Source organism: Salmo salar, chromosome 23, assembly GCF_965601325.2.
Source record: "Salmo salar chromosome 23, fSalSal1, whole genome shotgun sequence".
In the NCBI taxonomy this organism is placed as follows: Eukaryota; Metazoa; Chordata; class Actinopteri; order Salmoniformes; family Salmonidae; genus Salmo; species Salmo salar.
The window spans coordinates 31,243,308-31,264,558 of record NC_138313.1 but is presented as its reverse complement, the minus strand read 5'-3'; the positions used below and the strand labels follow the sequence as shown (position 1 = coordinate 31,264,558).

Sequence of the window (21,251 nt, the reverse complement as noted above, 5' to 3'; positions counted from 1 at the left end):
GACTTGTTTGGTTAGCTGTGTTTCTGTACCACACATGTAATTGCAGAGTTTGCTAAATAAATCGCCACTGGATAATCACATTTTATTGACTACATGGACCGAATACAACAGTTGTAGACTTTACCGTGAAATGCTTACTTACCAGCTCATCCACAACAACGTAGAGTTAAAAAGTAAGACAAATATTTGCTAAATAAAATCATAGTAACAGAATAAATAGTCAACGCACGGGCATTCCTGTGTGTTGCCTCTTCAGAAAGTTGAAGGAAATAAGAATCACTGAATCATTTTTGAATGTCTTGGGCAAATTTAATACATGTAGTAAGTTGAATACATTATTTGATTTCATACTAAGTTCAATACATTTTTGAATGTTGTTGAATTCCGTTTTAATGTCTAGATTCCGTGATTCCGTCTGCGTTCTCCGCTTTATGGATTTTATAGGATCCTACATTGTGTTCGCCTCTGATGTAGAACAAGACACTGACCTGAGCTAGGCCTAGCTTTCACCATCAGTGGTTGTAATGAGAGTGAGTAGGAGGACAAGTGAGCCCAAGACAAAGAACACTGAACAGACCGCTTGAGTCACACACTGGTTTTAACGGTGACTTGTGTAACTGGCTGACTGCCCCAGAAGGAAGTTTCTCTATTATCTATTTGAATTCATTTAATCCTTTGTCCCATATTGGGCAGCGGGTTGCTCCTCCTGAAGAGAGGAGTCTTTCAGTCCAAGGCCAGTTGGGTGACAGAGGAGGGCAACTGTTAGACTGATTAACCAGTCAGACGGCGCACACACAGTCCCAGATCCCTCCCTCCTGCCGGCCCGCTGGCTAACCTCAAGAGTCATTGTGTGAAAATCCCATTATGTGTTTATTAGACTTCCAACATATTAAGGCAAGCAGTGAAAAAACAGTGCCTGGTCCATCCCCCTCAAGACAAGTGCAATTATGGACTGTGCAGCAGCCCAGGGGTCAGAGTTAATTATAACGACTACTGTTGTGTTGATATGCTGTCTTTAGGACAAGGCCGAACACTGGGGGACGAGGCATGTGCTCCAAGACAGATTGATGGCTGCCAGTTGACTTTTGTGCAAAGGGAACAGGTGGATACAGAGAAGGAAATAGGGGAACATTCAGCTGATGCTTAGTAATGCTTTTTTGTGGAGGTGACACCCAAGCACTCATTTCTGTCTGTCTTTTTGCTTACTGAGAACCTAATGAGAGAAAGATGAGTCTGGGAGGGAGAGGCTGGCTGGCAGAGCAGGGTGTGTTTAAGCTGTTGAACCGGTGGGACTGCAAGCCTTCAGCCAGGGTGTGAGAAAGAGGCGTGTGTCACCACTGTGTGTTTGTGTGTCACTGTCTGTTGAGCCTGGGCTTTTGTTAGTGCCCAAGTGTACTGGTAAGTCAGAGCAAAGTGTGTTGATCTTTATTTATTATTTGATATATTTGACATGTGATAAGCCCACAGAGGGCCAGGGAGATGCATGTGATAATCTGAAGGACCCAAAAGGGCCACTTGATGTCTTCAGAGAAATTACATCAAATCCTTGAGTTATCAAAATTCTGGTAGTTTACTAGTAAACTTAAAAGGTTTCCAATTAAACATATTTTGTATATGTATATATGTGTAGGGTATATATATATATATAAATATACCCTACACAGGATAGAATTTAGCTTGGGGCAGAGAGAGGAATAAAAGAGGGAGTAAAGAGGAATAAAAGAGGGAGTAAAGAAAGGAGGATGTCTCTTTAGCAGTAATTTGAGGAGAGTATCTCAGAGCTGACTTGTCACTGATGAGAGGTGTGGGAGGGGAGAGAGGGGGATGAGGAGGAGAAAGAGGGACAGAAATTACCCTGTCACTGCCCCTTCCTCATCACTCTATCAATCATCCCTCATTCCGTCGGGCTAAATGCCTCTGGACACATCTCACCTGGCCTCTTAATCCTTCGCTCTCTCTCTCCCTCAATTGATCCCCCTTTTCATTATTTCCACCATCTCTTTCTCTTCATTTAACCCCTCCACCCTACTTTTTGTCTGTCTCAGACCCTGAAATCCTCTGTTACCCCTTGCCTTTGCCCCACTGACTTAACCTCACCAACCTTTCTACCCCTGTCTATATATGTCAGTTCTCTTTCGTCATGAGCTTGCCCTAATGAGAGCCATGATGTAATTTCCTATCCCCATTGAGCCTCCCATAGCCTCAGGTGAAACAGGAGAGAACCAGAAACTCCAGCACAAGGGAGGAGGGAGAGCTGAGTGGAGGAGCACTGCGTTAGCTTAATCTCTCTCTCCCTCACTCCTTTCACTGCAACCACTCCGTACCGCTTCTCCTCTACTCCAGCAGACCAGCACACACACAACCACAGTAGCTGATAACACACACTGAGTGGCCAGGCAAACCCATGACCAAAACCTGAGTTAACCTCTTACATCTAGACGTTCCGCTAGCGGAACACCTGCTCCAATATCCAATGATGGGCGTGGCGCGAAATACAAACTCCTCTAAAATCCCAAAACTTCAATTTTTCAAACATATGACTATTTTACAGCATTTTAAAGACAAGACTCTCGTTAATCTAACCACACTGTCCGATTTCAAAAAGGCTTTACAGCGAAAGCAAAACATTAGATTATGTCAGCAGAGTACCCAGCCAGAAATAATCAGACACCCATTTTTCAAGCTAGCATATAATGTCACAAAAAACAAAACCACAGCTAAATGCAGCACTAACCTTTGATGATCTTCATCAGATGACAACCCTAGGACATTATGTTATACAATGCATGCATGTTTTGTTCAATCAAGTTCATATTTATATCAAAACCCAGCTTTTTTACATTAGCATGTGATGTTCAGAACTAGCATACCCCCCGCAAACATCCGGTGAATTTACTAAATTACTCACGATAAACGTTCACAAAAAACATAATTATTTTAAGAATTATAGATACAGAACTCCTCTATGCACTTGATATGTCCGATTTTAAAATAGCTTTTCGGTGAAAGCACATTTTGCAATATTCTGAGTAGATAGCCCAGCCATCACGGCTAGCCATTTAGACACCGACCAAGTTTAGCCCTGACCAAACTCCGATTTACTATTACAAAAGTTTGATTACCTTTGGTGTTCTTCGTCAGAATGCACTCCCAGGACTGCTACCTCAATAACAAATGTTGGTTTGGTTCAAAATAATCCATAGTTATGTTCAAACAGCGGCGTTTTGTTCGTGCGTTCAAGACACTATCCGAAGTGTAAATAAGGGTCACGAGCATGGCGCAATTCGTGACAAAAGATTTCTAAATATTCCATTACCGTACTTCGAAGCATGTCAACCGCTGTTTAAAATCAATTTTTATGCCATTTTTCTCGTAAAAAAGCGATAATATTCCGACCGGCATCTGCGTTTAGGTAAACAGACGAAAGAAAACAAAGCATGGGGTCGACCCGGGCACGAGCCTGAGTCTCACAGTACTGTAACCAGCCACTACCCAAACGCGCTACTTTTTTTCAGCCAGAGCCTGCAAAGCCACGATTCAGCTTTTTGCCGCCTTCTGAGAGCCCATGGGAGCCGTAGGAAGTGTCACATAACAGCAGAGATCCTCTGTAATGGATAGAGATAATCAAGAAGGGCAAGAAATTGTCAGACAGGGCACTTCCTGCATGGAATCTTCTCAGGTTTTGGCCTGCCAAATGAGTTCTGTTATACTCACAGACACTATTCAAACAGTTTTAGAAACTTTGGAGTGTTTTCTATCCAAAGCTAATAATTATATGCATATTCTAGTTTCTGGGCAGGAGTAATAATCAGATTAAATCAGGTACGTTTTTTATCCGGCTGTGAAAATACTGCCCCCTAGCCATAACAGGTTAACAAAACCTTGTGATTTTGAAGAAACAAACCCAGGGCGTTGATTTTTCACCCAGTCCACTTGCCCACCACAGCTCAATGAGATGTACTGACATAATGAAACCACACAGATAAGAGACTGAAGACAGGCCCAGGGGCACCTTGAGACAAGATAGTTGCTGGCCCTGGGACAGTGGGGCAGGGAAAGAGCTGAAGTGTGGCTGGCACAGAGGGCTAAGAAAGGGGTCTGCCGGTGGGGGTGTTGTTGGATGTTAGAGTGGGGTATGACTAGGCCTGTGTGTATGGTCTATGGCAGGGGTCTTGATGGGGTGGAGATGAGACCATTCATCGTTGTCAACTCACTAGATAGGGTCAACATGGCCTCCTGGCCAAGAGGGACTGTCCCTTTTTGTGTGTTTCACCCCTACACCCACTCTCAATCTGAAAGGGAGGAAGCCCTACAGAATAGTGGGGAATGTAACAACCAGATTCTAAACCCACAAGACACTGCAGTGACGAGCTGTGGTGATAATGACAACAAAGTAGGCTAACCCTGTGAAGTTCAAATGCCCAGTGGTTGCATGACTTCAATGAAAGATGTTGGCCTCAGGCCTCCTAGAGATTCATAACTAAATGACACCACACAACAGAGGAAAGCAGATGGAGCATACAGAATCAAAATGGATTCCTTATTCAGTCTGTCGGATCTTGATTCTTTTGGAGTGTTCTTTTAAATATAGTGTGCTATTTTACCACAGCCCAAAGTCAGTCTCCACTCTCTGACAGTCTCTTTTTCTCTCCTCTCCTGCCTTTCATTCCTTCTCTCCCATCTCCCTACAAGCCACACATTTTCTCTTCATTTCTTGCCGTTCGCAAATTCGCACCCCCCCAATCACTTGATGTTTTTGCAGCCTTTCTGCTCTTTATGAAAGTGTTTGCTTCCAAAAATACTACTCTAACATTTCCTCTGAGTAAAGAGCATAGAAGGTATTGAGCAAAAAGGGATGAGACAAATTGTGTTATTGTAAAGAAACCAAGGAAGACTTTTCCTATTATACCGTGTCCTATAGCCTAGATCTCATAAGGCACACATCTCAAAATCTTCTCAACCTACACCATTATTTTTGGTTTTGAATTGAAACTTTCTACTGTAGAATACTGTGTGTGTGTGTGTGTGTGTGTGTGTGTGTGTGTGTGTGTGTACACACACACTACATACTTGCACCAGAGAGACCACCTCCGCTCCAGTCCAACCAGCCAAAGCGGCGAGTGTGAAATGTGAGCAGGAGCACCTTGTTTATGCAGCCTGGTCTATGTGTGACGGTCGACGGGAGAGGAGGAGATAGGGCTGTCCTTGGCTAAAAACAATCTATTGGTCGAAATTTTTCAACTTTTATTTTTCCATATATAGACACACCCTATGTGTTTTAATAAAATAAATTATATGCACTGAGCTTGTCTGATGCTTTAAGCTTACAGGTTGATGAAATAAGACATGCCTCAAAATGGCACCAGAGATCTAGATAACCAGAAGAAAAAAAACCTGACCCAACTATTCTCCCGCTCCTGCTGGCTTTCAGATTCTGCCATCACTCTCCTGAAGTTGCTGGTTATAGGCTACACATGGAGTCGGCAACCTTTCTCATGTGGAATGCCAATTTATCCTACCATTTCTACCGATCTGCGTGCAAGTTATGGTTTTCATATGCACATTTTCGTGAAACAGTTTCATTTAATTTATAACTTCTTCATATCTTAATATCATTGGCATGTGGTTAATCAAAATTCTATACAAATCCAAGTTAAAATGATACAAACCTAAAAAGTAACTTCTATTGCCATTTCCAACAATGTGAAAATAGCCTCCATAAAGCCAACAAATAAAAACATTGCAGCCTGCAGGTAGAAAATATCCTAATTTTTAAAATAAATATCCTATAAATCACATTGGTTACACATGCCTGTCTGCATTGAACTTGAAACATTGTATCAACTATTTAACTTGGGTCCACCTGAAGCTTGCACTAGTAAAACTTTCAACATTGCATATACAATTCTGGGCCCTCAGTTTCCTGCACCAGTGAGCTCGGGACAGACACAGCTTTAGGAAATTTGCGGAAGGGATAAGAAGCAATGCTTGACTTGGGCAGGAGCTCACCGGAGCTGAGTACCAGCACCTCAAATGTTCTACTGCTTGAGCTCCTGTTCCTCTTTATAGAATATTATCTTAAAAGTATTGTGGAGCTCCTGCACCTAAATATAAACAGAATGAGTACCAGAACCTATTTCAGTCCAAGTCAAGCCCTTGATAAAATATGCCTACCTGATTACTTATTATGACGTTTCCACAGGATCAGAGCATGACATTTTTCTCTTTCATGCTGAGTGGTTATCAAAAGGGAAAGCACTGGAAAGATGTTCATATAGGCTACATTTGAGAGAACTATTGTCATTCTCAATTGATGTAAAAACAGACTTTGTTAACTTGCTGTTTTTGAGGCTAATAAAAAAAATGATGAGAAATGAAGACAATCAGACCTAGTATCAGATCCCCCAAATGGGCACAATTTGCACGCAGGCCAGGTGGCCTAGGCCTACTTCTATGCATAATCAGGTGCGTGTCCTTACGTGCTAACTAGATCAGGCATGCGTGTGTCCGCCATCGCGCACATGTTGATTTTTGTCCAACCACCCCAGACGCGATCAGGTTGAAATACCAAAACAAACTCTGAACCAACTATATTAATTTGGGTCACGTCGAAATGAATGAAATATTCAGGGCCGTTTAGATATCTAGATTGCTGTTGCTAGCTAATTTGTTTTTTTATTTTACCTGAAATGCACAAGGTCCTCTACTCTTATAATGAATCCACAGATAAAAGGGTCAACCTAGTTAGTTTCTAGTGATCTCTCCCCCTTCAGTCATCTTCTGACTTTTTATATGGCGGTTGGCAACCAGCTTTAAGGTGTATTACCACCACTAACTGGACTGGAGTGTGGACCGCAGTACAGCTTTCTATCACCCATGTGGGTATATGTTCCTAAAAAACAATGAAGAGATTGGAGTGTGGACATGCAGCACATCAAGTGTAAACATTTTTTACAATTTATTTTAGCACCAGGGTATGCAGTTTGGATGAAATGCTTGAATAACATGTACACTACCGGTCAAAAGTTCTAGAACACCTACTCATTCAAGGGTTTTTCTTTATTTTTACTATTTTCTACATTGTAGAATAATAGTGAGGACATCAAAACTATGAAATAACACATGGAATCATGTAGTAACCAAAAACGTGTTAAACAAATCAAAAGGTATTTTATATTTGAGATTCTTCAAATAGCCACCCATTGCCTTGATGACAGCTTTGCACACTCTTGGCATTCTCTAAACCAGCTTCACTTGGAATGCTTTTCCAACAGTCTTGAAGGAGTTCCCACATATGCTGAGCACTTGTTGGCTGCTTTTCCTTCACTCTGCGGTTCGACTCATCCCAAACCATCTCAATTTGGTTGAGGTCGGGGGATTGTGGAGGCCAGGTCATCTGATGCAGCACTCCATCACTCTTCTTCTTTGTCAAATAGCCCTTACACAGCCTAGAGGTTTGTTGGGTAATTGTCCTGTTGAAAAACAAATTATAGTCTCACGCCATCCCATCTGGTTTGGGCTGAGTATCGCTACAGAATGCTGTGGTAGCCATGCTGGTTAAGTGTACCTTGAATTCTAAATAAATCACAGACCGTATCACCAGCACAGCACCCCCACACCATCACACCTCCTCCTCAATGCTTTACGGTGGGAAACCACATGCGGAGTTCCTCCGTTCACCCACACCGCATCTCACAAAGACGGCGGTTGGAACCAAAAATCTCCAATTTGGACAAATTTCCACCGGTCTAATGTGCATTGCTCTTGTTTCTTGGCCCAATCAGTCTCCCCATCTTGTTATTGGTGTCCTTTTTAGTAGTGGTTTCGTGGAAGCAATTTGACCATGTAAGCATGATTCACAGTCTCCTCTGAACAGTTGATGTTGAGATGTGTCTGTTACTTGAACTCTGAAGTATTTTTGGGCTGCAATTTCTGAGGCTGGTAACTTATCCTCTGCAGCAGAGAACTCTGGTTCTTCCATTCCTGTGGCGGTCCTCATGAGAGCCAGGTTCATCATAGTGCTTGATGGTTTTTGCGACTGCACTTGAAGAAACTTTAAAAGTTTGTGAAACTTTATGGATTGACTGACCTTCATGTCTTAAGGGAATGATGGACTGCCCTTTCTCTTTGCCATAATATGGACTTGGTATTTTACCAAATAGGGCTATCTATTTTAACCTGTTATGGCTAGGGGGCAGTATTTTCACGGCCGGATAAAAAACATACCCGATTTAATCTGATTATTACTCCTGTCCAGAAACTAGAATATGCATATAATTATTAGCTTTGGATAGAAAACACCAAAGTTTCTAAAAATGTTTGAATGGTGTCTGTGAGAATAACAGAACTCATTTGGCAGGCCAAAACCCGAGAAGATTCCTTACAGGAAGTGCCCTCTCTGACCATTTCTTGGCCTTCTACACTCTCTTTATTGAAAACTGAGGATCTCTGCTGTAACGTGACACTTCCTACGGCTCCCATAGGCTCTCAGAAGGCGGCAAAACGGTGAATGATGACTCTGCTGTCTCTGGCTGAAAAACAGTAGCGCATTTGGTAAGTGGTCGATCTGAGAACAATGAGACTGGAGGCGCGTGCACGAGCCGACACCATGTTTTTATTATCAGTCTTTGAACGAAAACGACTCCCGGTCGGAATATTATCGCTTTTTTACGAGAAAAATCGCATAAAAATTGATTTTAAACAGCGTTTGACATGCTTCGAAGTACGGTAATGGAATATTTTGAATTTTTTTGTCACGAAACGTGTCGGGCGCGTAACCCCTCGTCACCCTTCGGATAGTGTCTTGAACGCACAACAAAACGCCGCTATTTGGATATAACTATGGATTATTTGGAACCAAACCAACATTTGTTATTGAAGTAGAAGTCCCGGGAGTGCATTCTGACGAAGAACAGCAAAGGTAATCCAATTTTTCTTATAGTATATCTGAGTTTGGTGAGGGTCAAACTTGGTGGGTGTCAAAATAGCTAGCCTGTGATGGGGAGCTATCTACTCAGAATATTGCAAAATGTGCTTTCACCGAAAAGCTATTTTAAAATCGGACACCTCGATTGCATAAAGGAGTTCTCTATCTATAATTCTTAAAATAATTGTTATGTTTTTTGTGAACGTTTATCGTGAGTAATTTAGTAAATTCACCGGAAGTGTTCGGTGGGAATGCTAGTTCTGAACGTCACATGCTAATGTAAAAATCTGTTTTTTGATATAAATATGAACTTGATTGAACAAAACATGCATGTATTGTATAACATAATGTCCTAGGAGTGTCATCTGATGAAGATCATCAAAGGTTAGTGCTGCATTTAGCTGTGGTTTTGTTTTTTGTGACATTATATGCTAGCTTGAAAAATGGGTGTCTGATTATTTCTGTCTGGGTACACTGCTGACATAATCTATAATGTTTTGCTTTCGCTGTAAAGCCTTTTTGAAATCGGACAGTGTGGTTAAATAAAGGAGAGTCTTGTCTTTAAAATGGTGTAAAATAGTAATATGTTTGAAAAATGGAAGTTTTGGGATTTTTGAGGAATTTGTAATTCGCGCCACGCCTATCATTGGATATTGGAGCAGGTGTTCCGCTAGCGGAACGTCTAGATGTAAGAGGTTAACACTTTTTTTGGTTACTACATGATTCCATGTTATGTCATAGTTTTGATGTCTTCAGTATTATTCTACAATGTAAAAAATAAAGAAAAACCCTTGAATGAGTAGGTGCTCTAAAACTTTTGACCGGTAGTGTATGTCTACATTTATTTATTTTACGTAATGGGAGCGGTGTGGTCAGCATGTTACTCAAGATTGACAGTAGCGCTCCAAACAAAAGACAATGAATAAATTGACAACTCTTAAAAGGAATGAAATTAGTGTAGCCTAGGTTGTGCGCTCTGCAAACATGTCCACTCCTACAATGACAACGATAAGACTGTAACAATAATATATTGAATGCAATTAACAGAGAGTACCGTAACCAAACAAACTTTGTAAATGTGTGAGTCAGACAGGTGTCTCGTGTGCCATAATAGTTTTTTTGATATATATATTTGCCACTGCTCAACTCAAAAAATCTCTATCAACAAAACAATTAACCAGTCGACTAAATGGGGTCAGCCCTACATCCAATCAAATTTGATTGGTCATAGATTTGCAGATGTTATCACCGGTGCAGAGAAATGCTTATGTTTCTAGCTCTCACAGTGCTGCAATTTCTAGCAATACAATGACAGTAAAACAATTCTCAAAAGTTTAAAAAAGAGCAAGAAATTGGACGTATCAGAATATATGGACAGTATATGAATCGAAAAGGTGTGTACAGCAGTAGTTGTATAGGATGTCCATGACTAGAATACAGTATATGCATATAAAGTGGGTAAAACAGGATGTAAACATTATTAAATTGACCAGTGGTCAATGACTATGTACAGTGCATTCGGAATGTATTCAGACCGCTTTACCTTTTCCACATTTTGTTATGTTACAGCCTTATTGTAAAATGGATTAAATCGTTTTTTCCCCTCATCAATCTACACACAATAACCCATAATGATAAAGCAAAAACGGGCTTTTAAAAAACATATCACATTTTACATAGGTTTCAGACCCTTTACTCAGTACTTTATTGAAGCACCTTTGGCAGAGATTACAACCTCGAGTCTTCTTGGGTATGACGCTACAAGCTTGGCACACCTGTATTTGGGGAGTTTCTCCCATTCTTCTCTGCAGATCCTCTCAAGCTCCCTCAGGTTGGATGGTGAGAGTTGCTGCACAGCTATTTTCAGGTCTCTCCAGAGATGTTCGATCAGGTTCAAGTCCGGGCTCTGGCTGGGCCACTCAAGGACATTCAGAGACTTGTCCCGAAGCCACTCCTGCATTGTCTTGGTGTGCTTAGGGTCATTGTCCTGTTGGAAGGTGAACCTTCACCCCAGTCTGAGGTCCTGAGTGGTCTGGAGCAGGTTTTCATCAAAGATCTCTCTGTACTTTGCTCCGTTCATCTTTCCCTCGATCCTGAGTAGTCTCCCAGTCCCTGCCTCTGAAAAACAAGCCCACAGCATGATGTTGCCACCACCATGCTTCCCAGTAAGGATGGTGCCTGGTTTCTTCCATATGTGATGCTTGGCATTCAGGCCAAAGAGTTCAATCTTGGTTTCATCAGGCCAGACAATATTTTTTCTCATTGTCTGAGAGTCTTTAGGTGCCTGTTGGCAAACTCCAAGTGAGCTGTCATGTGCCTTTTACTGAAGAGTGGCTTCCATCTGGCCACTCTACCATAAAGGCCTGATTGGTGGAGTGCTGCAGAGTTTTCCTTCTGGAAGTTTTTCCCATCTTTACAGAGGAACTCTGGAGCTCTGTCAGAGTGACCCGATTGCTCATTCTAGGAAGAGTCTTGGTGGTTCCAAACTTCTTCCATTTAAGAATGATGTAGGCCACTGCATTCTTGATGACCTTCAATGCTGCAGAAATGTTTTGGTACCCTTCCCCAGTTTTGTGCCTCGACACAATCCTGTCTATTGGAGCTCTACTGACAATTCCTTTGATCTCTTGGTTTTTACTCTGACATGCACTGTCAATTGAATTTACCACAGGTGGACTCCAAGTTATAGAAACATCTCAAAGATGATCAATGGGAACAGGATGCTCCTGAGCTCAATTTTGAGTGTCATAGCAAAGGGTCTGAATACTTAAGGTATTTCAGTTATGTTGAGTACATTTGCAAAAATTTCGAAACCTGTTTTCACTTTATCATTGTGGAGTATTGTTTGTAAATTGATGAGGATTTTTATTTGATCAATTTTAGAATAAGGCTGTAACATAACAAAATGTGGAAAAGGTAATGGGGCCTGAATACTTCCCGACGGCACTGCATAGGACAGTAGTCTCTAACGTGCAGGGTAGAGTACCAATGATGGAGTTTAGGCATCAGTGAGCAGGCGGGGGTCCATGAGAGAGTTGGAGAGGCAAGCCCTAACCCACGCCCACATTGACAGGACAGGGAGAGGTCAGCCATCAGAGAGCCGAGGAAGAGGAGGTGCATTGATGGGACCGGGGCTCTCTAATGTGAACCAGCTGTAGAAACCTGACACCCCGAGAAGAGAGGGAGAGGAAAGCTGCTGTGAACTGCACTTAGAGAAGGACAGGGAAGAAGGTTGAGCGGGAGGGAATGAAAAATCCCACATGGAGATAACAAAGAATCCTATAGATGAGTTTGGCTGCAGAACCACTGAGTTCTTCCTGACTACTGACTACTGTGTGGTGAGGAGCAGTCTGGACTGTATTTGACTGTAGGTCCTTGTGCACTGTTTTGTCCCATTTTCTTTTTTTGTTAATGGGTTTTATTAGTTTCTTTCAACATGCTTCAGCACATTGCAGCGAGTAGACTACACAGGCCAACATAGTTTGTTGTCTTGTTAACATTTAAGTCATTTAGCAGACGCTCTTATCCAGAGCGACTTACAAATTGGTGCATTCACCTTATGATATCCAGTGGAACAACCACTTTACAATAGTGCATCTAAATCTTTTACGGGCGGGGGGGGTTAGAAGGATTACTTTATCCTATCCTAGGTATTCCTTAAAGAGGTGGGGTTTCAGGTGTCTCCGGAAGGTGGTGATTGACTCCGCTGTCCTGGCGTCGTGAGGGAGCTTGTTCCACCATAGGGGTGCCAGAGCAGCGAACAGTTTTGACTGGGCTGAGCGGGAACTGTGCTTCCTCAGAGGTAGGGGGGCCAGCAGGCCAGAGGTAGGGGGGCCAGCAGGCCAGAGGTAGGGGGGCCAGCAGGCCAGAGGTGGATGAGCGCAGTGCCCTCGTTTGGGTGTAGAGACTGATCAGAGCCTGAAGGTACGGAGGTGCCGTTCCCCTCACGGCTCCGTAGGCAAGCACCATGGTCTTGTAGCGGATGCGAGCTTCAACTGGATGCCAGTGGAGAGAGCGGAGGAGCGGGGTGACGTGAGAGAATTTGGGAAGGTTGAACACCAGACGGGCTGCGGCGTTCTGGATGAGTTGTAGGGGTTTAACCTCTCTAGGCTAGGCGGGACGAATTCGTCCCACCTACGTAACAGCCACTGCTATCCTGTGGCGCGATTTTCAAAATCTTCAAAATCCTATTACTTCAATTTCTCAAACATATGACTATTTTACAGCCATTTAAAGATAAGACTCTCGTTAATCTAACCACACTGTCCGATTTCAAAAAGGCTTTACAACGAAAGCAAAACATTAGATTATGTCAGCAGAGTACCAAGCCAGAAATAATCAGACACCCATTTTTCAAGCCAGCATATAATGTCACCAAAACCCAGAAGACAGCTAAATGCAGCACTCACCTTTGATGATCTTCATCAGATGACAACCCTAGGACATTATGTTATACAATACATGCATGTTTTGTTCAATCAAGTTCATATTTATATCAAAAACCAGCTTTTTACATTAGCATGTGACGTTCAGAACTAGCATACCCCCCGCAAACTTACGGGGAATTCGCTAACATTTTACTAAATTACTCACGATAAACGTTCACAAAAAGCATAACAATTATTTTAAGAATTATAGATACAGACCTCCTCTATGCACTCGATATGTCCGATTTTAAAATAGCTTTTTGGTGAAAGCACATTTTGCAATATTCTAAGTACATAACCCAGGCATCACGGGCTCGCTATTTAGACACCCGGCAAGTTTAGCACTCACCATAATCATATTTACTATTATAAAAATGTCATTACCTTTTGTTGTCTTCGTCAGAATGCACACCCAGGACGTCTACTTCAATAACAAATGTTGGTTTGGTCCAAAATAATCCATCGTTATATCCGAATAGCGGCGTTTTGTTCGTGCGTTCCAGACACTATCCGAAATAGTAAAGAAGTGTCGCGCGCTTGGCGCAATTCCTGACAATAAAATTCAAAGTATTCCATTGCCGTACGTCGAAGCATGTCAACCGCTGTTTAAAATCAATTTTTACGTCATTTTTCTCGTAGAAAAGCGATAAAATTCCGACAGGGAATCTCCTTTTCGGCAAACAGAGGAAAAAATCCCAAAGGCGGGGGCGGTCGGGGTCACGCGCATAAGCTAGTGTCTCTTGATGGGCCACTTGAGAAAGGCGATAATGTGTTTCAGCCTGGGGCTGGAATGACGACATTCTCTTTTTTCCCGGGCTCTGAGAGCCTATGGACGACGTGGGAAGTGTCACGTTAGAGCAGAGATCCTTAGTAAATGATAGAGATGGCAAAGAAGTTCCAGAAATGGTCAGACAGGCCACTTCCTGTAAAGGAATCTCTCAGGTTTTGACCTGCCATTTGAGTTCTGTTATACTCACAGACACCATTCAAACAGTTTTAGAAAATTTAGGGTGTTTTCTATCCATATGTAATAAGTATATGCATATTCTAGTTACTGAGTAGGAGTGGTAACCAGATTAAATCGGGTATGTTTTTTATCCAGCCGTGTCAATGCTGCCCCCTAGCCCTAACAGGTTAATGGCACAGGCAGGGAACCCAGCCAACAGCGAGTTGCAGTAATCCAGACGGGAGATGACAAGTACCTGGATTAGGACCTGCGCCGCTTCCTGTGTGAGGCAGGGTCGTACTCTGCGAATGTTGTAGAGCATGAACCTACAGGATCGGGTCACCACCTTGATGTTAGTGGAGAACGACAGGGTGTTGTCCAGGGTCACGCCAAGGTTCTTAGCACTCTGGGAGGAGGACACAATGGAGTTGTCAACCGTGATGGCGAGATCATGGAATGGGCAGTCCTTCCCCGGGAGGAAAAGCAGCTCCGTCTTGCCGAGGTTCAGCTTGAGGTGGTGATCCGTCATCCACACTGATATGTCTGCCAGACATGCAGAGATGCGATTCGCCACCTGGTTATCAGAAGGGGGAAAGGAGAAGATGAATTGTGTGTCGTCTGCATAGCAATGATTGGAGAGACCATGTGAGGATATGACGGAGCCAAGTGACTTGGTGTATAGCGAGAATAGGAGAGGGCCTAGAACAGAGCCCTGGGGGACACCAGTGGTGAGAGCACGTGGTGCGGAGACAGATTCTCGCCACGCCACCTGGTAGGAGCTACCTGTCAGGTAGGACGCAATCCAAGCGTGGGCCGCGCCGGAGATGCCCAACTCGGAGAGGGTGGAGAGGAGGATCTGGTGGTTCACAGTATCAAAGGCAGCAGATAGGTCTAGAAGGATGAGAGCAGAGGAGAGAGAGTTATCTTTAGCAGTGCGGAGAGACTCCGTGACACAGAGAAGAGCAGTCTCAGTTGAATGACCAGTCTTGAAACCTGACTAATTTGGATCAAGAAGGTCATTCTGAGAGAGATGGCAAGAGAGCTGGCCAAGGACGATACGTTCAAGAGTTTTGGAGAGAAAAGAAAGAAGGGATACTGGTCTGTAGTTGTTGACATCGGAGGGATCGAGTGTAGGTTTTTTCAGAAGGGGTGCAACTCTCGCTCTCTTGAAGACGGAAGGGACGTAGCCAGAGGTCAAGGATGAGTTGATGAGCGAGGTGAGGTAAGGGAGAAGGTCTCCGGAAATGGTCTGGAGAAGAGAGGAGGGGATAGGGTCAAGCGGGTAGGTTGTTGGGCGGCCGGCCGTCACAAGACGCGAGATTTCATCTGGAGATAGAGGGGAGAAAGAGGTCAAAGCACAGGGTAGGGCTGTGTGAGCAGGACCAGCGGTGTCGTTTGACTTAACAAACAAGGATCGGATGTCATCGACCTTCTTTTCAAAATGGTTGACGAAGTCATATTAGGTCCTCTCCTGTTTTCACCTAGAAACTTCCTGCGAAAAATAATGCTGTGTGTCATTCACAGCCTTGTTCTTTAGCTGTAGGGGGATTTTGGTTAGGGGGCAATATTATATTAAATACAGCATACAAAGCTGAAGGACAAGACATTTCTTTCTGTCAACAGAAATAGAAATGATACAGAAATGATAAACCCAATTAAATGAAATCAAACTTATATCATCTTTTCTTTCAACACAGTTGAATTCCAGAGAGATTTTATTTTTTGTTAAATATCATGTTCCCCTTTACTCATACATTATAGGTCTTCTGAAATATAAAACGATTACCTACATGGACATGGTCAGCTTTATTTGACAGGCTGCTAAAGTGATCTATGTCAGGGGCCGTGTCATGATTCTTTCAGAGGGTTGAGAGGTTGCCTTGGCGTAGAGTAGAGGGGAGTGTGAATTCCCAGGGTAGCAGTATTGTTGTGATATCATTGACAGGCTGTGCTTAGTTGTGTGTGTATTTGGGTGGGGTGAGGGCATAGTGTAACCAAAGACGAGGAGAGGAGTGCTGAGACGGAGAGGAGACAAGGGAGGGATTGAGGGATGAGAAGGTATTATAGGGAAGTAGCCTAGTCATGCCTGTGGAGCGTGTCCAATCGGCGAGAGGTGAGGAGGTCTGTGTTACAGCTCTTTGAAGATCTGTTTTTTAAGGTTGTGTATGTGTGAAACAAGCATGTTAAAACAGGTATGTGAATCCTCTGAAGCCTGGGACTGTGTGATAAATATTAGGGTTACACTTATACACTTTCAATCGATCTACTCTGGAATTCTCACTGTCATGAATCATGACAGTCAGAGTTTCCCATGCTCTCTCAACCTAATATTTTCAAGCTGTGTTTGGGTGTAGTGCAGAATATATATATAGTACATGTGAGACTACATTTAAAAATTATTCCCATCTCCATTTCAAAAGATTATAATTATTCCCGTTTTACTGTGCTCTTACATGTTTGTCATTCAATGATCTGTGAAATAAAAATGTATTCCTTTTTGAGAAAAGGAAGTGTGGGAGGGAGGGGGGACGTGTGTCAGTGAATGGAATTTATTCCGTTCCAGCCATTACTATGAGCCTGTCCTCCCCAATTAAGATGTCACCAGCCGCCTGCGCTGAGCCCCTTCAGGGAGGTAGATGTGAAGACCTATATCTGATAGTCAGCAGTTTACTCTGGCTGAGAGTCTCTTGACAGTGTGTTGGCAGTGTGCCAGACACACACTCCGGTGTGCTGAGAAGCAAAAGAGCCCTGAGACCATGTCTGTCTAGAGCAGCGTGACCACTGATCATGCTTCAACCTCAATCGGTCTGTGACCACAACCAGCAGACAGAACTTAAGAAAATAGACAATACAAAATACAATATACACAGACTTCGAGCTGACTCAGTACAAAATGACAATGTCAAACTGAGAGGGTCATGTCAAGAAGTGAAGAGACAGTGAAAGTATGGTGCAGTTTTCATTTGTCCTTTTGTGCAATATTGTAATTCCCACTCTGCTGTTAGTCATGTCGTTAAATCACTTTACACAGGGCATTTCTTTCTCTGTTCTTCTCTCTATGTCTTGTGACTTCTCACACACACACACACACACACACACACACACTAAACTCACTATCTAGCGATGGTGAGCTGGCCTTACGTCCTTGTTTTTATGTTTACAAGTATTTGCAACTTCACATATGATTGTTTTTTGTTTTTGCCACTTGGCCAACTTCCATCTTACACCACATCGCTGCATCCTTCTGCTTTAAAAAAAAAAAAACTTGACCTTGCTGTCACCCTTTCCCTTGCTCAGCTCTATTCAAATGATTTACAGTAGCTCCAGTGACATGAACATGACTAGTCCAACTATTCTGAACAAAAATAAAAACGCAACATGTAAAGTGTTGGTCCCATGTTTCATGAGCTGAAATAAAAGATCCCAGAAATGTTCCATACGTACAAAAAAACGTATTTCTCTCAGGTGCACCTTGTGCTGGGGACAACAAAAGGCCACTCAAATGTACAGTTTTGTCACAACACAATGCCACAGATGTCTCAAGTGTTGAGGGATTGTGCAATTGTCATGCTGACTGCAGGAATGTCAACGAGAACTGTTGCCAGAGAATTGAATGTTAAATTCTCTACCATAAGCAATGTCGTTTTAGAATTTGGCAGTATTTCCAACGGGCCTTACACAAACAGACCACGTGTAACCACGCCAGCCCAGGACCTCCACATCTGGCTTCTTGCTCACCAATGCTGGCGCGCTGGAGAAATGTGCACTTCACAGATGAATCCTGGTTTCAACTGTACTGGGCAGATGGTGGGGTTATGGTATGGGCAGGCATTAGATATGGAAAACAAACACAATTGCATTTTATCTATGGCAATTTGAATGCACAGAAATACAGTGACGAGATCCTGAGGCCCGTTGTTGTCCCATTCCTTTGCCGCTGTCACCTCATGTTTCAGCATGATATTGCACGGACCCATGTCTCAAGGCTCTGTACACAATTCCTGGAAGCTGAAAATGTCCCAGTTCTTCCATGGCCTGTATATTCACCTGATATGTATATTCACCTGATACCCATTGAGCATGTTTGGGATGCTCTGGATCGACGTGTACGACAGCGTGTTCCAGTTCCCGCCAATATCCAGCAACTTTGCACAGCCATTGAAGAGGAGTTGGACAACATTCCACAGGCCACAATCAACAGCCTGATCAACTCTATGCGAAGGAGATCTTGCGCTGCATGAGGGAAAGAAAGGGTGGTCACACCAGATACTGACTGGTTTTCTGATCCACACCCTTACTTTTTTTAAGGTACAGTATCTGTGACCAACAGATTGATATCTGTATTCCCAGTCATGTGAAATCCATAGATTAGGGCCTTATGAATTTATTTCAGTTGAGTGATTTTCTTAAATGAACTGTACCTCAATCTTTGAAATTGTTGCATGTTGCCTTTATTTTTGTTCAGTGTAGTATTTTTCCCTGTATTCATTACGTTATCCCACATACCCTCTCTGACTTAGTGAGCTCCAGAGGTATTGGGGCAGTGACAATTTTATTGTTGTTTTGGCTCTGTACTCAAGCACGTTGGATTTGAAATATGACTAGGAGGCTAAAGTGCAGACTGTCAGCTTTAATTTGAGGGTAAAGTTTACAAATTACAGCACTTTTTGAACATAGTCCCCCATTTTGCTGAGACTCAAAATTGCGCTCCGGTGCACCCTGTTTCCATTGATCGTCCTTGATGTTTCTACAACTTGATTGGAGTCCACCTGTGGTAAATTGCCACTTCCATCTAACACCACCTCGTCGCATCCTTCTGCTTTTAAATATTTTGAGAACTTGACCTTGCTGTCAATCTTTACCCCGCACAAAATAATCTGAAACACAACTAAAACAAACGGCAAATGCATCAAACAAGTTTGCAGAGTCACAAGCTTGATGTAATCATTGCATGGTTGTCCACTATTGCTGCTCCTGGTTCCTCTTTGATCTATAGTGTTTGTTCTGTAGGTTTCTATAGCTGATAATGTCCTGTCTGTGATGTATTGATGAGACAACTTCTGTTGTCCTTTGTCCACAGGTGTGCCGCAGGTTTCCTGGGTGATTACTGCCATCACAAAGACCCGTGTCACCCTGGTTACTGTCTGAATGGGGGGAATTGCTCTGTGGCTGTGTCGGGCATCCCGGGCAGCCCTACCTGCTCCTGTCCCCTGGGCTACACCGGGCAGCACTGCCAGACCCCCCAGAACTCCACCTGCTACCCCAACAACCCATGTGCCAACCAAGGAGTCTGCACCCTGCTCTCCCTCGACAAGTACAAGTGCCAGTGTGCCCACGGATGGACAGGTCAGCTTCTCTTTGACTCAAACTGTTGCTTAATACTGTACAAGCGCTCTTGATAAGTGCTAAGTGCTGTGCAGTTCACTAGTTCAAATCCATTCTTTCTACTATGTCATCATTTGTTTGGTGCATGTATTCAGGACAGTCCTTAGCTTTTGCATTGATCAGAAGTCTGTTTTGTATGTTGTGGCCATGATAAGTAACCAAGGACATGAGGCACTGTAGCCTAGCGGTTAAGAGCGTTTGGCCAGTGACCGAAAAGTCGCTGGTTTGAATCCCTGAGCTGGCAAGGTGGAACAATCTGCCGTTCTGCCCTTGAGCAAGACGGTTAAACTCCAACAACAACTGCTCCCCAGGCACCGATGACGTGGATGTCGATTAAGGCAGCCCCCCACACCTCTGATTTAGAGGGGTTGGGTTAAATGCGGAAGACACATTTCGGTTGAATTCATTCAGTTGAGCAACTGACTAGGTATCCCCCTCCCCACTGTTTCCCCTATTTCTCTGTTATATAACCTCGGCCCACTCATCTCTTTTTCCACTGCCTCTCTCCCTGTGTGTCCAGGCATGCGCTGTAATCGTGAGGACAGCTGTCTGTCAGGACCCTGTGCTAATGGAGGCACCTGCAGCTCTCCGCCTGGGGGCAAGTTCGGCTGTACCTGTCCTCCAGGTTACTTGGGTCCTCGCTGCCTCAACGACACTGACGAGTGTGCTGCCTCTGCCCCGGTGTGTCAGAACCAAGGGCGGTGTGTCAACACCCCCGGCTCCTACAGGTGTAACTGCGCCCCCGGATTCACTGGCCGCCAATGTGAGACCCCCTACATCCCCTGCTCCCCCTCGCCCTGCCTCAACGGGGGCACGTGTCGCCCAACCTCTGAGACCAGCTACTGGTGCCACTGCCTGCCAGGTAAGAGGGAGAGGGAAAGAAAGAAAGATGGAGAAAGGCCTAGTGAGGCCTGTATGAATGCAGCTTGATGCAATCAATGTTTGAGGTCCAAGCACTAGAATCCTACTGGCGCTATAATACTAGACACTATGTATTAAATCCCTACTGTTCCCAATGGCGCTTTGTGGGCACAACAATCAACTGTCAACCCTAGCCCATGTTATCTGTTTACAATATAACTTGTCATCACTATGTAAATTATACATTATATGACAGAGATTGCCAGCAAGACTGATAGTAGTGAAATACACTATATATACAAAAGTATGTGGAGACCCTTTCAAATTTGTGGATTCACCCGTTGCTGACAGGTGTATAAAATCGAGCACACCGCCATGCAATCTCCATAGACAAACATTGGCAGTAGAATGGCCTGTACTGAAGAGCTCAGTGACTTTCAATGTGGTACCATCATAGGATGCTACCTTTCCAACAAGTCAGTTTGTAAAATGTCTGTGGCAGGCCACACAACCTCACAGAACGGGACTGCCGAGTGCCCGAAGCGCCGGAGCGCGTAAAAATCCTCTGTCCTCGGTTGCAACACTCACTACGGAGTTCCAAACTTCCTTTGGAAGCAACGTCAGCATAAGAACTGTTTGTCGGGAGCTTCATAAAATGGGTTTCCATGGCCGAGCAGCTGCACACAAGTCTAAGATCACCATGCAC

General features: G+C 43.6%; 1 protein-coding gene across 3 annotated transcripts in view; it reads left to right on the top strand.

Annotated features, from left to right (window-relative positions):
* Window positions 1–21,251, top strand: part of LOC106584380 (uncharacterized) — a 56,800-nt gene that overhangs the window by 10,351 nt on the left and 25,198 nt on the right. For all 3 annotated transcript variants that reach the window (XM_014169622.3, XM_014169621.3, XM_014169620.3), the window contains exons 3-4: window positions 19,380–19,645; window positions 20,205–20,546. In XM_014169622.3, coding sequence (XP_014025097.2) covers window positions 19,380–19,645; window positions 20,205–20,546 — 608 coding nt within the window. The remainder of the gene's footprint in view (window positions 1–19,379; window positions 19,646–20,204; window positions 20,547–21,251) is intronic.